Consider the following 20,442-nt stretch of genomic DNA (forward strand, 5'->3'; position numbering starts at 1 on the left):
TTTTGGACCTTAACAAACGAAAGAAAAGAAAAAGAAAGAAAGAAAAAAGGGAAAAGAAACAGGGGAAATAATTTTTTAAGGAAATCGTACGAGGATTGTTTAAAAGGATTGATTCGTCGATTGTTGGATCGTTTTTATCCGGGCATTCGTTGACGAGAAACGCTTTACGGTACGGTGGAATTTGAACAAAGGAAATCGTAGCGATGAAAAAGAAAGAAAAGAGAGAAAAGAGACGGAGGAGGGTGGTGGACAGAGAGAAAAGCAAAAGAGAGTGACAAAAGGGCGTACGTAGTACTTGGAAAAGGTGGCGATCGGTGAAGTCCACAATGCACTCGTTCCATAGCAATCCCAGAAGACGGATGATCGTTCTGTATCGAGTGTTTCACCGTTCGTGGTTTCGATCCTCTAAGCTCCTACCATTTCAATAGGATCATTTTCATACGTTAGCAATAGTTCGTTTCTTGTTCCCTTTTCTGCTCCCACAGGAAAATGTTGCTTTGATCGTGAAATTTACGACGATCGGTCCACGCTGTTGATTAATAGTGTCTTCCATCGATATACATTTACATGCTAATTCTAACTTACTTCTCTACACGCCCTAGCTGATAAAAACTAATAATTTCTCTTTCTGATTTTTCTTTTTTTAAATCTAATTTGATTTGCCAAATCAACTTTCACATGTTTCGTGAAATTTTTCGTAAACAAGCTTCTCCGATCACTCAACATCGCTATTTCATTAACATCTGACGGATTGTTGTAATTACAATACATCAGTTCAACAATAACGTTTAGTACAATAACATGAAGAGAACAATGAACAAAGCTGAATGATGCGGCAATGCAGGGATGAAACAAAAGATTAATTAGCGAGTATAGGTACTGTTTGATGTTATAGGAAGAAGACAAGTAGGAGTGATTTCGAATGAAAAGAAAACGAGTAGCGGAAACGAAAATCGTTTGGTCGATAATGACCGTGAAGCTAAGTAAAAAGAGGAAGGTAAGAGGGACGTTGAAGGATAGGCTGGAATTCAGCTTCTTCCCAAGATTGTAAGACCATACCCAGACAATTGGTAGGTGTATTTACGACGTCGAGGAATGCAGACATGCCAGGGAAAATTATTATATTAAACCGGCAAGACGTAGAGCAAGATCTATAAGGCGCATTGTCCTCCTTTCGCGATATCAAACGAAAATAGCACACACACTAGCCGTAAGAACGGACCATTTAGAAACGTTCCGACTTTCATTACTCGTCCCGTGTGATATCTAGCGTACCAGGAAGATGCCAGTCGCGCACAAATCCCTACCGATTTATATTTTCTCGTTTGCCCAACCCTCGGTTGCTTTCGAAGATAGAAAGGAACGTATCGTATTTTCGCGGTTCGTTTATCGTGGATGCATTGCATGAAAATCAAACGCGACGAACACGCTCAATTTCGCGACCAGTTGGAAGATCGAGACCTTTGGGAGGAAAACTGAGTCGAGGGGAGCTGAAGAGAAGAGTAGAAGATCGTAGAAGTAGAACTCAAAGAAACTATTCCAGCAGATGCGTCGTTCGAGGAACTAGTTCCTGGAGAAGGCTGGATTAAACAGAATCACCTTCATGCATAAATGAATGACAAAAAAAAACCCCACACAGAAAGTTCAATGACGCACCTATCCTAGCGAGTTTTTATATTCTTCGATTCGATTCGATTCGACTCGGTTCGATTCAATTCGATTCGACGTTTACGGAACGTGAATTGGCGTAACCGCTCGAGGATTCACGTGCGGTTACGTTTGCGCGACCACAGGTTCTCGTGGACACACGTTCGTGAAGGTGGAATAAATTAGAGATCTCTCAGATATCTAAGAGATCTCGAGTTATCGTTAATTATAAATGACCTAATCATTAGTGTAATTACGTGGCTATGGGACAAATTAGACAGTTTACAAGAACAGGTTAAATATGACACGCTGATATAAGAAAGGGGTTGTCCAGTGATTTTCCAGATACGAAATATCGCGTTCTCAGTAAAATCTCGCCAAGATGTGAGATCCCGAACTAATTTCTCGCTGCAAAGTGGCGTCAAAATTAATGAGTTACCGAGAGATGGACGAGTTTCTGCTCGACGAAACACAAGGGGACATCGTGTGAACGTGACAGAGAAAGAGAGGTCACGACTAACGCTAATTGTAAACGAAGGCTGAAAAGGAAGTCTCGTCATACGCTAATTAATTAACTACGAGGAAGAAACGAGCCCCCGGGACGAAAAATTCATCCTGCCGAACAAACTTCTCTCCTTTGCTGTCCTGCACCGACTTTCATGGAAACGACTAATTAATTTCCATCAATTACCTGTTCTGTTTTTATGATTTTATTCAATTTTCGCCATTCAAGATCGGAGCCTATATCGTTGAAGCCTCGTTACAAACGATTTTATCGAAAATAGAACTAGTCAGAAGAAGAATGGAGAAATCATAAATACCTGGTCGTGGACAGCGGAAGATTCAAAGGTTGTTTCAAAGGTTGTTCCGAGTTACCGTGGAAAATTTCCTCGGCTTCGAAGACAAACGAAGATGACTCGCGGGAAATCAAAATAGAAAAAGGCATTACGTTAGGCGAACCTTTTGAAAATGACAAACCGTATAAAGCATCAACGATCGAGAAAGGTGGAGCATGTTTAGTTTGCTCGAGGCATTCCCCGAGGATTCGCTCTTTGGAACAGGAATACAGAAGAAAAGCATTCGTTTACGATCGAAACTCTTTGTTTGGACACCTTATCGCACCTATGTTTGTACGGATATACAATACAAATTCGTGGTTTCTCGTATTTTCTTGATCTTCTCTTTCATTCGCGAGTGCCAACTCGCGAAACGCGCGATAAAGTTGTTGGATCAGGAATAAATGCGTTTGAATTTTTGCCAACTATTTATGTATATCGAACTCGTGAATATGTAACGGGCAACGTTACAGGAGAATCGTAACGAAAAATCTGAGGTTTACGAATGGTAAAGAAATTCCGAATACGTTGTATTCGTTGACTCGTGAATTTAGTTAAATCCCGGTTTTTTAATCAGCTGAGCTCGGGGCTTATTGATCGGCTACGAAGTAGCTGTTGTCATCGCGTAACGCAAAAGAGCTGATTCATCGATGCGAATATGAAACATTGATCGGTATCGGTGATCAAGAGCAGGAAATATAGGTGCACGGATAGGCGAGATAAAAGGGACACGGCTATCGTGCATGCAAATGTAAATGAGATCGATGATCCGTGATTGGTCACCATTTATCCGTCAATAGCTACGGTGGATCGTCAGAGGTGGTTTCGGTGCAGCAGCATCCGTTCCAGTTATCATTAAATCTCCGCCGCTTCGACAGAACTCGTCGACCAATTTGTGGTCGTGCCGAATCCTGTAGTCGGACTTGCTTCCTCTCTGTGGTCACATTTACCCGAATGTCTTTGGCCAATACACGCATGCATGCATGCATGGATTTTATTTAAAAAATGCGATCGAGAAGGCAGAAATCGGAGCATGGAATCGGAAAGTAGAGGAAGCCTCGGTCGAAGATCAAACGTCATAACCAGTGTAATCGCACACTCGGCGTCAGACGCAATGGCCAACGAGAACGCGCCACTTGGTATTTCCGCTTAGCCATGTAGGAGGATCGTTGACACGTACACAAACGCGACCCTTAACCCCTTTAAATGTACACCGCTCGATATTACGCCATCGCGATCGTCGCTATTAAACCGTTTTCCATTCTCCCCTCTATCCAATCCTCTATTTCCCTTTATTCTTTCGTCTCTCCTTTTCTATCCTTCTCGATCCTCTTCGCCAGGGTCCTCCTTTTCCAATCGTTTTCCTGCTTTTACTTGCGCGGAATCAAAGCACAGCAGCTCCACGCGTTACCGAACTTTTCGCTGACCAGGAGCTTCCCGTAAAACGTGGCAATTTAACCGTTCTATCTTGATCGAGTCCCGGTCGGAAGGAAATTGGCGAAACGATTCTGCGTCGGACTCTTCGACGAGACCATAGGAAAATTGGTCGATCGAGGAAAATTTTCTACCACGGAACTCGATGAACGGTATCCTGGTTGCACGCGGCGCCACGTGTACGTACACGCGAGACAGCGCGAAACGGAGCAAAGATCATCAAACTCGCATAGAAACTTTAATTACTTCTCGCGATGAATTGCCGGATTGTGCAGTAAACTTGGGGAACATGGGCGTGCACCTGCGAACCGTTTCCGGCTCCTTCGAACCCGCCGCGCCGACGGAAACACCAATCTCGCTGACGTCAGATGCTACTTCGCATGAACCGTACCGCAACCCTGCTATCCATCTAACCTCGGCAGAATGCATTGTTTCTCAACGCAACGACTGGTTCTCGATAAAAAAAGAAAAAAAGGAAAAAAAAAATCAATTGACCCGCTTTCGCGTCGACATCGAAGCCCTTACCTTTGTACGTTAGCTAGGTAACAGGGGTGGGAGCATTGGTCGAATGCGCGTTTCACCGGCTCGAATTATCGCGGCATTGTCCGAGTTGTTATACAACCCAGGAGGCAGACATCTCGCCGCGAACGGACCGGCAAACCGTAGCATCCGTTATTACGAGGTATTGTTGCAGACCAGCCGTTTCACGATTAACTCTTATCGCGAGGTTCGTTCGACAGCGTTTCAGTGAAAATCTCGTTGTAGCTTTTTTTCCCCCCCCCCCCTTTCCCTGTTTCACGAAACGAACAATTCGTGGAATTGTACGAATGTTTCTCGTCGACGAAATATTCAGCTGTAGTGGTCGCGTTTAAACGACACCTTGAACCGTTTTCCGATTTTCCAACGGAAAACGGACGAATCGAATATCGTTCGGCCGATAGAATATCACGAGTGGCGCAAAACCGCTCGATCGAGCGACAGTATTCATTCCCTCGGTGTACAATGACCACTGTCACTCACAATGATCGAGTAATCACCGTGGGCCGATCGTGAGCTGACCGTCAGCTGACCGTGCGCGTTCCTACCCTCTTGCCACGGATCACAACACACAATCCACGACAACCGACTACGAATACGAATTTATTTTCTTTTCCTGGCATCGCGATATTACTCTGTACTTTGTTAAATTTTGCTTCAAACATCGGTTCATTCTACTTTCTTACTAACTTCTCTTATTATTGGTATAATTTTTTACTACGAATTTAGTATACAATAAAGCAGGAAGTTAAATAATTAAATATAACTAATGGCGTTGAACAGTCAGGCGATAAAGAATCTATTTTATTATCGCATTTTACGCGAGCAATTATAATAAAAGTTGAATTTATCCAGTCGACCGTATCGGAATTATTAAAACGGTACAAAGGATCGGGCAACTCGAACAGGTTGCAAAATTAATTAAAACAGATATTTATTGCAAAAATATATAGCTCACTATCTAGGTCAATATAAATTGAATACGAATTGTTGTATCGATCGTGTCGCTATGGAAATATGTGCTTATTACTTACATAGTTATGTAAATTATAGGATGACGCGGTAAATCTTCGAGAGGTTAGGGAACTCTTCTGATGTGACTTGCGGCAACTCCTTGTATGTTTTTGTGGGCCTGACATGTTCGTAGTCTTTGAATCACTATTTTTGTAGAAAAATAGGTGTTTTGATCAGATTGACACCTTATTAATTATATATAACCGCAAGAAAGGCGTTGCGAGCAGATGGACCGAACGTAAATACGTAAAATTGCAATTATCGCGACCGACGCAGAATACAACTGGCTTCAGGGCATTGAATGTGCCTCGGTCGCCGCACGCTGATTGGCTCGCGGCTAGGGGACCTGGAAGCCAATAAACAAAAATCGCGAAAAGACCGCAAGGCCAATTTGAATGACGCGGTCGACATAAATCCGGTATGTATGTACATACAATGACGCGATAAATATTTTCAGTACTTAGGCGTACCTACTGTACACGGTAATAACGTTTGTTATAAGAGTGCAGTTGAAAATCTCAATTTATCAATAGGTACAGTATCAATCATAGTGTCTGTTCGTCTAGTGAAAAATCACTAACTTTGGAGTCCAAATTTAACCGCAGAAAATATCATAAATATAATTATTTAATAAAAGCGTTAAAATAATTAACATAATCATGTGATAAAAGCTTTAGAATATTTATTTGTTACAGATAAACTTGGACTCCAAGGTCAGTGCTTTTTCACTAGATGAACGGTCACTATGATTGATACTGTACTTTTGATATTGGCGTCGCATCAAATGATTAGAAAAAAAATAACTAGTTCGTGTAACAGGATTTTGGCGGGAAAACGGCAGGGAAGCAATTAACTGTTCGTGGAGTGTCGCGGTATATTCTGGAGAGTAGAGGCACGCCGCAGCTAGGAAAGAGGATTATTACATTCCTGAATATACAAGCAGTTTCTTTTTAATCCTGGCACGCGTTTAATAAGCGCGGCGCATTGTTCGTTCTGTCAGACTGGAAGGTGGTTGTTAACGTTGCCGCTCGGAGCAACTCGTTTCTCGCTGCCCGTAAAGATCTTAAAAACTTCTCACGGAAATGACCGCGAGAGAACGCTTCTCGCCATATTGTCGCTTCTGTCCGACCCATGAAAACACCGGTCGTGTTAACTATTGCAATTAAAGTGCGGAATAGCTGAGTACTCTCGCCGCTGAGCCTGTACGTTGTGCGTGTTCTAATTCGCTTTTTTTCATTAATTCTAAAACTTAGCTTTATCGTGGTGAAGTAAAAAGTTGTTTAAAATCACTCCAACTATCATCCCCACAACGGATGTCACCTCGTAGCCGAACATCCCGTACGCTTTGTATACAACGAAAAGGTAAGTAAGCTGTTATATTAAACAAATTAACAATAAATAAGAAGTAGTGTTCATCTAAATAATCTAAAATACGCTTTTGACTTTGACTAACGCGACGATATGTAGTAGAGGATATTATTTCGACAGAGTGGAACACAAACACTAACCTAACCTAACCAAGACAATTAATGTCTTCTTGACAGTATTTTGCATTTAATTATTGTTGTTGTTATTATTATTATTAACAATTATTCTTATCATTATTATTATTACTATCAATTATTCTATCATTATTATTATTATTACCAATGCGTAGATAGTGATAACGCAAACTATAGCACATACCAGTACATTTTGCTCGTGTCCTACTCTACTGAAATAATACCTCCAAAAATATTCAAGATAATTTATTAGATTTTGAATATATCTATCATATAATGATAGATTTTTGAATAATTCGAATATTTCCTAATTAAGCTGTTTCGCGAAATTTGCGTTTCATAAAAGACGTACCTAAGTTTACCTGGCGACAGTGAAACGCATTAATTGGCGTACGGTGGCACTGTAAGTGCATACCGTGCTAGCAATGCTATTTGTATCAACGATCGTATCCTATACAACTCCATTTATGCGTGTACACACAGCTGTACCAATGCATGAGTAATAAGGGGATCGATCGACAGCCATCTTGAAGCTGGTGCTATCCAATTGAGAAAGTGAATTGGCACAAGCTAATCACCGATACCGATATTCAAAAGGAAGTACCATCGATCGTTAGTTTCACGCAGTGCAACGGAAAATAATGTTGCCGAGCAAATGATTGAAATTTTTCTTGATTAGATAATTTAAATAATTAAGAGACAATTAGACTACGAATTAGGTCTTCATAGAGATACGAATTTGAATGAATTCAATTCCACTTTCGGTCATTTTTCACAAACTTCTTGCTCTCTGTTTACATCCAAGAGAAATATTAAATATTAATATCGAATTCTATTTTCGCGGCGTGAATATCATTCGGTTGCTGAAAGAGCACATTTCAAAAGTTTTTATCGGTCGTACGAATGAAAGGTGGATGGAACGGTTCAACGGTTCGCCGGTTCGTCAGGAGAGAAATAAAAGGCCATTTCCGTTGGTTTTATGTATTTCACTCGTAACAAAAATAAGACCTTTTTTTACGAGACGCGGTAACGAGAACGTTGCGCGGAAAAATCACGATGGTCTGGACACTGACTGAGCTAAATTCAGGATTTTTCTGACGGTAACGAACGAGTAAGCCGGGTGTACAGTGTACATCGTTAGAAATATCGATAACATCCCTATCGTTGGGAAACGCCGAGATTCGGAAAGGTATTACTCGTAAATAACAATGATGGCTTACCTGTAAAGAGGCTCGCCGCTGTCCTCTTTGAACCAAAGCACCATAGAAACCGCGTCGTTCGGCTCACGGGGTTGTATATTGCAAGGCAAAGTTGCTCTTTGCCCCGCCACACCCTGTATCGACTCCATCGGTACTGAAACAAACATTTTAACATAACGTTGAAAATTTCTCTTCGCTGTGTTTCGAATTTTGAACGAGCTAAACCAAAAGTTATGACTTCAAAGAGTAAAATAAATACATCGCATATCAAATGGTCGATTTCGAAATATACAAAATCTGTTATCAGTATATCAGTTGAAAATGATTGAAATGACTTTCTGTAAACAAAATTATTCCAACTATAATAATTACATTAGTTTCATTTAAAACAGAATTTATTATTCATTTTTGTTGCATTTTGTTCGAGAAGAGGAAAGGTGAAACGTACCGATGTCTCGTTTAAAAAGCTTTTATAGAAATCGCTGGTGCCGAGGGGTTCTCGAATAGCACCTTTGAAATTAAGAATTATGAGAGAGAGAGCTATGGATATTTCGTCAAAAAGGAAAGAAAAAGAATAAGAAAAATTTCCTATGATCCATTGCCGCCGCGGAATGGAAAATATCGACAGTTAATAGGGTGGAAATAATTTATAGTTCTCTGGTATTCAGACCTTCCCCCGTATATTATAAAACGATTAACGTTACGCTTCTCGGTATGTGAAATACGCTGACATTGCCAGAAATTGTGCGTATAATTTCTTTTCGTATAGGCGATGAATTATTTTTCAAGTCCCGAAGACGCTTACGAAGTTGTTTTTACATTTATGAATTATGCAAAACTATTAAGGAAACGGCATGTATGTAGTTTATTTACGTTTCTGTATTTCCTTTGGAAAAACGCTTCGGCCCGGTTGAAATGCCTCAAAATCACCACTCGATTCTTTCTCGTTGCCGTCGTAATTAGCCCGATATTAATTGCTCGAGAACGACTCGTAAATTAACATCGATGGCTCGCGAATATTTACGATCGGCCTCGTAAATCTCGTCCAGTGAAAAGCGTTCGTTGTTTCGTTATTTATAGGGCCGTTGATTCCACGCTGTTTGATTGTCCGATGTGGACGCGCGTGTATCCCTATATTTTACAAATAAATAAATAAAGTGCCTACGCGAATATATTCGAGGTGTGTACATATTCGATACAGATACGGACGATAAAAACATTCAAAGGTAATTGGGTTTTGTAATGAAATTGTAAAACTGCATCGGTGTATAATTAACTCTAAAACGGAGAAGCTGGATCAATCGTGAGCCACACATATTAAACGTGTAGAAAACGAAACAAAATCCCTCGTCGAACGTTTTAAGAACGTATTTCCGTACGCTTTCGATACTCCAATTCTTCGATTCCCCAATTTTCCAATTTTCCGATCGTAAATTTCGACTCGCGGTGTCGACCAAAGGCAGCCAAGATCCAAAAAGCGACGCGAGACGCGCCGCCCCGCTTCTTGCAGGATTTTCAAACGAATTTCTGCGTTACCACGTAACAGTTTGTGAAGGCACGTACTTGCATAAAGTCGTTGTAACGCGGACGTAAATGCAATACGTGTTTCCCAGGCAAAATGCATAGAGAGACTTGAAACGTCCCTTCTCGTCGTCGACGAGCACCGAGGCGACATCGACTTAAACGAATTTCACCGACAAACTCCGCCGTGACGTTGTCATTTTCCCGTGAAACTCATTTTACGCGGTCGCCGGAGAGTTGGTCGCGGTAGGTATCCGTGATTCCACCTCAGGTTTCAACGCGTGTCTCATACCCTTTTCCCTTTTCTCTTTTTACTTCTCCTTTTGTTTCGAACACGGTCAAGAAAACATCACGTTATTGGGTTTGCTCGATGTAATCAGAAGTACTCGTATTCTTTACCCCCCAGATGCATCGCAATCCCTTTCGTTGTTCTTATTTCAAACCGCTGCACCGGTTCTTGTAACATACCTTGTGCGTGTTGCGAATACTGATTAGAATAAACTGTCAGCTAGCGACGCGATAGCACGATACAATTACAATGCCTCTAATTAATCGTGTAAAAAAGTTGCGACGCGTTGGTTATGCTTTTTATCAGAGACCATCTTGCGAAAATGTACAATAGTATACCTACACCACGCTTAATTTTCTCGTAGAACATTGAAAGTAAAAGGTAAAATTTTTGTTTGAAATTCATCGAAGAAACTATTCTCGCTTATTGCGCGTTTCGGCTGTATCAGTTCGAGCTGAAACTTTTAAATAAGACCCATCAATTTAAAGCGTGGAACAATGCAGGCTCTAGTTAATTACGAACTTTCGTACGCTTTCTGCTCGCAGTCCTCCAGGACAACGAAAACTAATTAATACGGTTCAAAAACCATTAGGCAAAGCAATCTTGCATTGTACGCGAAGGACTTTTAAGCGAGCGAGAATTTAAATTAAATTCTTCAGAAAACAATGATGCTGCACGCCACCGTCAAGCGGTCATATAATAAACCGGCTCTGCTTCTGACACTTCTGTTGATGAGTATAATTACCGCGACGCTAAACTCGGACCAGAATTTTGAGCCAACATCTCTCGTCCACCTCCGACCATGCCCCGACCATTCATCCCCTACTATTCCGTAAATTTTTGTTACGTAGCTACCTTTCATCCTCTATCTCCTATCCGCTATCCGTTTCACTTCCGTTGCAATTTCACCGATGCTCATTTTTCTTCGAGTCAATTTGCCTTAAACGAGTTATAAGTTGCTTCGCCCGTAAGTTTTCGCCCAGGACCGAGGTTAATTAATGACAAAGGTAGCCGCGCGATGAGTTACTTTCGCGAGCCTTTGAATCGATTAGCGAAACCTTTTAAAATATGCTGCAAGAAAACGATGTTTCGTCTATTTTTTCTTTTTTAAGAACGCCTAAACCGTTTGTGGTCATAATGCTCGTTGCAAAGGAACTATGCTAGCCGATCTTTTCAAGTAGAAGAAATTTCGACCGCGAGGAGGTGGGCGATGGATAGAAGGGCAAGATACGAAGAATCATTTCCAAGTCTGGTGAAATTCCGTATTTAGCGGAATGCCTTTCATTCGAAGGCGGGGCTAGCCAAAAAGAATGGACCAAGCAGAATATCTTTCTGGTTCTTTATGTCCGGTCGCTGAGACGGAATACCGACTTGGCGAGAAACGGCTCGTAAAGGTTTCGCTGCAGCTGGCTTGCATACATTACGAGCCTTTATTCCTCGGCAAAAGGAAAATGGAACGGACCCGGGGTTTGGCGAAAGTTTTGAAAGATGGCTGGCAGAGGAATCTAGCTATCAGCTACCTACCTGCCTACCCACCTTGAATCGGATCCTGGTATCTCGACAAAGAGGTACGGCCGGAAAAAGTAAGAAACACTGCGAAAGAACATTTTAACCGACTAATGATTTTCACAGCGCTGTTTAGTTTTCAACCAGTTTCGGTCGAAAGTTGTGGAAAGGGTTTAATTACGTTTTTGCTAGAGAATTCAAAGATATACGTGGAAAAGGAAACAAACTTTTAGGATGACTTGATATTCTCGATCATCGAGATGCATTGAGCGTTAATTAGTCCCGACGCGACGCAATCTGTGTATACAGAAATGAGGAACCGAACACGTCGAAAAGTCGAAGTCAGAGTTTCATCTTAAACAGGTTGAAACTTTCCTAGCAGAATATTTCCCGCCTACGTACAGCGAACGCCTAGTTGCATAATTTCCATGAAAAAATGTGAGTTTGCGCGGAGTTCTGTTATCAGACCAATTCGCTTTGAAATAAAAATTCCCGTTGTTTATTCTCAATTCTAAAGTATATCTGTGTGTTAACGATCGTTCCGTTGAGGAGGATATTTCGGATAGGTAAAATTGGAAACCGAGTGATCAAACTGAAAACTGAGATCATATTCTCAACCCTCGCCAGCTCCATAGATAGAAAATAGTAAAAAGATTGAGATGAAAATAGGAATTTATTCGTATGGGTCCGAATGGACCCTGTGTTATAATTACATAGTTGATCTGAAACGCGTTGAACCACATGGAAAGTAGATGGTGTTAAAAAGAAAAGCGTTGTCGACGCAATGGAGAACGAGATCGAGGAGCGAAAGTAATTCGCAAACAATGGTACCGCGGTTGCTATTGGGGTGTGGGCGCCTTTTAACAGCGCGTTACGCGACTTCGGATGGAAACGCTTGCCGCGGGAACACGTACAGTTGGTTTTACGCGAGCCTGAATCCGCGGCCAGCATGTGTACCATAAAATGTAGCCGTGTGTATACGCGAATCCGTTGTTTACCTTCGAGTTTACGATACCGGTCGAAAGCTATACCCTGCACGTGTACTCTCACGGCTTAATTTTATAACGTTGTTTATGGCCGCGTACGCCCGTTCTTCTTCAAACAATCGACCAATTTCCCTTTCGTTTTTAATCGCGACTGATTTACGGAAGCGCCTTTCGGAACGACCGGAGTAATTGTGTCTCGCAACGTCGATAAATCTGTCGCTTCTATGCTTCGTCTCGATTTGTCGATGGATTAAAAAACAGAAGCAACGAAAAAAAAAAAAAAGAGCAGAAAGAAACATATTGAAACAAGGAAGTAAAAAACAAATGCACGCTCGACGACAGGTTGAATGAGAAATGTATCTTCGCGAACACACGTCAAATCCATCGACAAACGAGATTCTGGCAGTTCGCCAGAGATGCCCGTCGTCGTTTGGACATTCTCGTTTTTCATTTCTCATTTCTCATTTCTTATTTCCTCTTTACTGTAATAGTTGACCGATTTACAGGACAAAGAAAATGTTGCCGTGCAACGCCGAACGTATAAAAGACTAATGGATGAACGTATTATCTTTCATAACGTATTTTTCCCGATTATAGCTTGGATGCATTAGGCTGGCAACGAAACTTTCAACTTTCCGTGTGGTTTGCTTCGAATACTTTGATTGAAGATTGATATTCCTTGGTTTCGAATGAATAATAGATACCACATAGGAAAACAGGTGTAATCAAATAGAATTTCTATATGAAATCTCGTCCAAAATAGGTACGATACACTTGGTAGATATCAATTATAGCAGGGTTCATCGAACTTTTTGAGAAACGGTCCGGATTAAAATATTTCAAAACATGGGGGCTGGGCGAAAAATATTAATTTTTAGTAGACATTACTCTACCTGGAAGTTTTATACAAAATAACAATAGAAGAATCGTTTTCGTGTATTCACAATCAAATCATAAAATTTTATAAAATTAATGTTTCTTATGTAAAATATTTATAAATAAAAGTTGCGGGCCGTAGTTTAATGACCGTTGAATTATAGTGACATGGTCGTTCATTTTGAAAACTTGTCAATTTTTCATCAATCAAAAGGAAATAAAAATCACTAACTAATTTCACTTCGACGCGAATCGATGAACTGTGCGGTGGTTGGGAAAATACAGTTTCAACGCGCAAAACAATCAAAAGGGCTTAGGCCATTGATTGTTTCGCAGTTTCCTACACTTTGAAAGCTGGCTATGACGCGGAAACTTCTCCCTACGGTTAGTTTTCCTTCGCTACGTCAGCCTCGAAAATTAGTCCTCGAACGATCGATGAAATTTCCGAGTAGCGAGCTTTAGTTCCGGAAACGGAAACGCTTACGTTCAAATGGAAATCGTTGGTCGCGTCGATATTGGATCTTATTCTCGATCTTGTTCTCGTCTGAAAGAAAATCAACGAGTTTTCCTTTGCTTTGTTACCAGCCTCCTTTCTTCTTTTCCTTCTCTCCATCTACCTTGCTACAATCAGTCTCTCGCTATCATACCATTTCATTTTCCTTTTTTCTTTTTTTATTCTTCTTTTATCTCTCTCAGTAACCGCGCACCACGGGTAAAGAAGGAAAAAAAGCGTACATTCCATAGATTGGTTATAAAGAACAAACAGAAAGGAATCGATGTAATTGACGAAGGAATGGAGGATGACTCGGCGAAGAAGTTCGCTGTTTCCAACACCGGGAAATTGTATTCGTGGAAATGGCAAAGTTCGCGATCTTCCGAGACTACATTATTCGGTTTGAAATCGAAAGCAATATGTACCTAACATTTCCTCCCTTTCATCTTCCTTCTATTGATCCTCTTTTTCCATTAACTCTCGTCTTTTATTCCGATATGTACCTACATTAGGTATATATATCCAGCTTCATTCAGATCTGTTTCAAAACCGTTCCTTTCTGCTATTCGATACATATATACGCAGGGCAAAAGTTGAAAATTATCTGATTGACAAGAAAAAATTAGAATCTTAGTGTGGAGACCTTTAGCGAATACCGTTTGACGATTGGAGGATAGGGGTCCTCAAGATTTTCTTTCTTGTGGTTGCCAATTTTCCGCATTCGTTTCGCGCGATCAAGCAGAGGGCTGTTTTCTCTTCCCTCTCTTCGAGGCACAAAGAGTTTTCCTTGAATTCCTCGCGTAACAGTGTCATACAACGCGATCGGTAGGAAAGAAAATAGGAGAGGAAAGAGATATCTGGTTCCAGTGTTAACGGAGGCAAGATATTCGTGGATGGAAGTGGACAGATCGGTCAGAGAGCTGGTAACCGTGGTGTATTCCAGGGTGCATCGAACCCTTATCGCAACTAGCATCCGTCCAACGCAGTTACCGGCCGGAGCCGGTCATATATGCTGGACGATTTAGCCAGCGGGGTAAACAGCCGGTTACTGTATTCATCAGCATCCGGTAGGTTGTCGTAGGGCTAAGGGAGGAATAGTAGCTGTCGCGACATGGAAACGTAGGAGAGGTAGATTTCGCTAGGAAGGAAGGGAAAATCGGAGGATGCAGGTGAATTGACCGGTACGTGGTACGTGTGTGTGGGAGCTTGCAAATCGGTTATCGTGCTAATTGACTGCGGGCTATCAAACCCGAGGTCAGCGCCGCGTCGCATCGCGCCGTTAACGAGTATACCTTCGAGCGAGTGACATCGCTTCAATGTTCGAACAACGCAACGATTCGAGCATTCGATCGATTATCGATGAACGTCATTTTGAAAGACGGAGGACAAGGAAAATAAGCCGTCTGTTCAAGGAATCAAGGAATCGTGATTTTCAAATCTGTTAATTTGCAAACGGCAATCGACAATCCAATTAAGCAGACGAGTTATAATATTGTACTTAGTTATTGTCGTTGGAAATAATTGAACATTAATTACACCGCAATTAGGGGATTTCGTCGTACCTACACTGTTACACTCGGTCGTTGTATAAACTGTACCTACTTAGACGTCGCGTAGCGAAGCATAATCTATGAAGATTCTAGGAATGAACGCGAATCGGCTGATCGAACAATAATTATCTCGTGCAATTTCTGTTGAAGACGACTGAGACCATTTTCGCTCCGATGAAACGTGGAAAACACGTTTTCAAGCACGAAACTTTTCTTCGAGTAAACGTAATTAACGCGTCGTGCAGAGTTTGCAGCAATTATCGTTCGGTTTAGGATGATACTATTTGGGTCAAGCTGATTCTGCAAAGCGGTCGGTAAATGTGAAGGAAAATTTATAAAAATATCTCGGTGACCCGTATTTCGTATTAATTTCAAATTTTTACCACTTGGAGGAACAAGTGCCGGATAATATACGTATACATAACATGCATGTATCGTGTTCGTCTTCACCCTTCGGTAGCTTGCGCTTATATTTTACATGGCCTGAATGATTGAAATTCCAAACAAAAAATTCCACTACCGTTATAAATTGTCGAACGATTTTTCGAGAATATCGGCGGACAAGTTTCATGAAATATGAAATTTTTATTTTACATTTATGTCAAATGCTTCGATGGAATTATTTACGAATTGTAACAGTTATAACGATAATACGAATATTATTATACAGGGGGAAAAGCAATGGTAGAAAAGTAAGCTTGGAGAATATTTGATTTGCTCGCTGGTGCAACCAGATTAATTACCAGTTAGTTTGTTTCCTTTGACCAGCTGCGTCATCGTTACTCTAGAAACCGCATTTCGGTTTCGCGTAAATTGCGCGCTGCAATTTACAAACCACGCTCCGTGCTGGCCGTAGATAAAAGTTTGTCGACGATGGTTAAGTGAAAATAAAACGAAACGTTATGAAACCGCTACGCTGCGTTGTTGCGATGAAAATATAAGCACGAACGGTCCAAGAAACCGCACGTAAAGCTTATTTCGTTTTTCCTTCGTCGGAAATCGATTCTTCATTAATTAACCGATCGTGAATAATGAATTACGTACTTATAATTAAAACAATTTATTTCGAGTCTTGATAGTAACACTTGTTATCTATAATATAATAATAATAGATTTCCATCTGTCAGTGAATTTTGTGACATTCGCCACAGATGTGCGGTTTTCATGTGAAATATAGTCGTGTAATTGCAACTTCATCAATTTCCCTTTTCGATTGATAAACCGAATCAAATCAAATCCCGGATGGAATTTTTCATTAAATTCTTTCTTCTGAAAGAAATATTTCACGTGTTCGAAAAGAGCTGGTATTTTCCGCCTGTTTATCAAAAATACCATCCGAGTTTCAAAAGTTATTAATAAACTGCATGATTCCGGGAACATTGGGGAAACGGAAGGTTCAGAAAGAGAAAGAAAAGCTACAATTACAATAATCAAGTTAAATTTCCTATTTTAACATGGTACAAATTTTAATATATTCCCCCTTTGTTTAATGACACAGTTACGCGTGTCTCTTTAAAACGACGACGCAACAAAATCGATATCGTTTTCTCGTTTCTCTTTTTTTGTCTTTCCCGTATCGTCTCGTTTGAACGTTAAACGAAATTTTCATTCCGTTTCAGCGTGATCGACGATTTCGCGATATCACTGTAATATCCAGTTACGCTTGCATTAACGGGGCAAACTTTCGAATACCTTTCATCGAACTCGTCCGCGAAACGAGGAAAATGCATGGCCAGTAAAGAGAAACGGAAAATTGCTCTCTGTCGTACTGCGCCGTTCTCGTTGAATTCGCAACAAATTTCCCGAGAAATCAGGTCAATGGCCGTTCATCGCTTTGGACTTAAATGCCTCGCTCGCTTCTCCATTTTCCTCTTTTTTCTTTTTTCCCTCTCTTTGTTTCTCTTTTTTCTCGCTTTTTTTTTTTTTTTTTTTTAATTGGACGAGTCGACGATACGCACCAGCAACGATACAAGCATCGACCAGGCAAAAAATGTCACCATCGCATCGCGTCGTTTATTCAACTACTTTTATCACAGTTTGACGGTAAACGAGTAGTTTCAATGGGTTGTTCGCGTTATTTTCGTCATGTCGGTACTATACGAATCCCACGGAGGATTGCACCGACACTGGGAACGTAGAATTCTCTTAACACACCCTTGTCAGTCGTAGATAATTAGATGATTATTATTTCACGTTTATATAGAGTGGGGAGCGTAGAGGCTCGGTAAGTACTATACGCTGAAATATTTAGGTCTTGAGACAGGGCTTTCGTATCGATTTACCGCCTTTAACGTGGCTACAGGTTTAATTACAAAGGATGAGCTAGGATTTCGATTCTGCATCGAACGGTTATTACATTGTGTATTCTGTTCTGCTTTCGAACGGAAAATGAAAAAGGAAGAAGGAAAAATCACTATGAAGCTCAGTCAAGCGTTCGGATAATAAATTCCGATGCTGGCATTTTATTTATTAAATTTATCTTAGCCATATAGATACTACGTGGAAACTGATAGTCGATCAACATCATCGATTACAGGAATATTGAAAAATTATCGAAAGCATCGTCGTTTGTGTCTATGTATCTTTCGGAATTTTACAAAATATCATCCGCTCTTTCGAAAGATTTCAACGCACCAGCTCGTTTTACATCGACGCTTTCTTGTTCGTCCATGATGGTTAACAAGCTTAGTTTAAACACTCGTTAGAGCGGCTCGATCGTTGTTTCGAGCAAGCAGCTGGTTCTCGTGGTGTGCAACGGCAGGAAGAAGATACGCTCGTCGTCGAAAGCAGCTTATAACCGAAACGAGCACGTGGTTGGCGATGTAACGAAAATTCGTTACACAGTTTAAAGCCGCGCCAGGTAATAGGTTGTTTGCGTAAACGGTTCGTATACCTTGGGAACCCTTTCGATTCGAACTTATGCAGATTTATTCCGTTTCGTTTAGTTGGAAATCATGTTATTTAAAATTATACCATTTTCACGGTGAATCTGTTATCGAGCCGCATCAGCAGCAAGTTTTAAACAGAATTCTACGAATCGTTCTTTCAACTTTCAACGAGTTTTCGCCAAATTAATCTCCTCCTTTGCCGGACGTTTCTCCTCTCGGTTCGGATAAAAACTTTAATTTCTTGCTGTAAAATTTACGCAAAGATAGGCGAGAAGAAGAAGGAAAGAAAGAGAAAACGATAAATTTCGTGACCACTGGGATGGTTGCGAGTGAGAGAAAGAGAAAGGTAGAAGTTTCGAATAGAAAAGAATATTCGAAGGACGATTTCCGTGGAAACGGGCATCGGAGTGTTCCTAAAGGGAATCGATTGCCCGAGGCGCCGGAAAATTACCGGCATTAATCTCGAAACCTTTAATTACGAAGGATCGTGACAAACGTAGAGAATTTTTATCTAAACTATCACCCTCTTCGTTCCGTTTCCTCGTTCCTTTAGAGCTGGTAATTTTTTCGTGATATTTCCCTCTTCTTTTTTTTCCCTTTCGCCCTGAAGCACCCTTCACCCCCCTTTTGAAAGAGAACGATTAAAGGCCCCTGTTTCACCGTATTTCACCATCGTTTCCCCCTTTTCAAGGTATTCCAGCGACAAAATGTTTTCCTCTTTAACGCGAAATCCTTAAAAAGTCGGATTTTTCACGTTCCAATGATTCTTCCATTCGTTCGATCGTTCATTTAAAGTATTTTCTTTGCACATAGCGAATTATACACCGAATTTCTATGTCCTGCCTGTTTAACACTGTTTTACACTTCGGGCAAAAAGAATCTGCTTTGATATTTCTTTTGCGATATTCACGCTCGATATTTACGCTAGCTACGAAGTTCATGTTTTCTATGTACGCGTTGGTCGTGGTTCGTTTGCGAGAACTGGAATCCAATAATCGTGAAAAGGTGGTTGCATTGCAGTAAGTACCAGTCGAATCTAGCCAAAAGAAAATGCTGAATCTACTAAAGAAAATAGTTTAGAGAAGTTGTAAACTCGTTGGAGGAGAGAAAAGCTGTACGAAGGAAACGTGGCTTGGTTATAGCGATGTAAATTTCTGAAATTCTACCCGCTCTCCTTCTCGGAGGATCCTTAAACTCGTGGATCCGTTTATTGCGGCCGATGCCGTTTATTAAATAAAATCATCCCGCTCGTGGAAAGGGTATTCATTACGAGCCACCGTCGAAGAATGCGAACCAAGATGCCTTACCTAATACTTAATCGGTTCTTCGAGACGAACCAATGAAATTTCTCGATGCTCCAGGGGTAGACGTTCTTTCGATCTGGTTAATGCCAGTAGCGTTCCATCTAATTGGCTTCAACTTTGCTTTTAAAAATACCGAGCAACTCGACTGGATCTTCGTCGATTAACAAGATTATCAATAAGGGAAAAGTTCATCTCGGCCGGGCTCGAACAGCAACTGTTCGAGTTCAACTTAATTATTAGAAGAATTTGATTATTAGGCAAGTAGTTGCGTGTCGAGAGATAAATTTCGAAACTTCAAAACAGATATTTTAAACTCGACTTCGTCGAAAGAAAAATGCTTTGGGAAAGAAATCAAAGAGCAAATAGAATGACATGGAAAGAAGAAAGTTTGTTTCGTTTCATCGACCTTGCAGTTTTCTTCGCTTTCTTTCCAAATTGAAGTCTTCGATCTTTCCGTTTAATCCTATCGAAAATAGGGATCAAAGGTCACGCTTCCTAACAAGAAGCAAGAAGAAGAGGAAGTAGGTGGTAGGAACAACTACGAACGAATCGGTAGAGTTTCCAAAGAGGATTTAACGTGGATTAATCGGGATCTATGGAGCGTGCAGTTTATAAGTCCCGGACGAAAGCAAACTAATTAGATATGTATGGCCGGAGCGTCGTCGTGGGACATACAATTAATACGGTACACTGGCTAAATGAGAAATTAATTACGATATGGAAATCAGAAGGATCCCCCTTCGACCTGGGTTTAACGTGGTTACCTAGGGAATCTGGGTCCCGGGTCCCGGTTCTCGGTTCCCAGCTCCCTTCTCCCGGATCACGGATATACATACACGCATGCACACATATACGTTTCT

General features: G+C 40.9%; 1 protein-coding gene across 2 annotated transcripts in view; it reads right to left on the reverse strand.

Annotated features, from left to right (window-relative positions):
- The window catches only part of LOC114877373 (hemicentin-1-like), an 87,559-nt gene that overhangs the window by 61,675 nt on the left and 5,442 nt on the right, over window positions 1-20,442 (reverse strand). For both annotated transcript variants that reach the window (XM_029189882.2, XM_029189881.2), the window contains exon 3: window positions 8,191-8,323. In XM_029189882.2, coding sequence (XP_029045715.1) covers window positions 8,191-8,323 — 133 coding nt within the window. The remainder of the gene's footprint in view (window positions 1-8,190; window positions 8,324-20,442) is intronic.

This window comes from Osmia bicornis, chromosome 15, assembly GCF_907164935.1.
Source record: "Osmia bicornis bicornis chromosome 15, iOsmBic2.1, whole genome shotgun sequence".
NCBI classification, from domain to species: domain Eukaryota; kingdom Metazoa; phylum Arthropoda; class Insecta; order Hymenoptera; family Megachilidae; genus Osmia; species Osmia bicornis.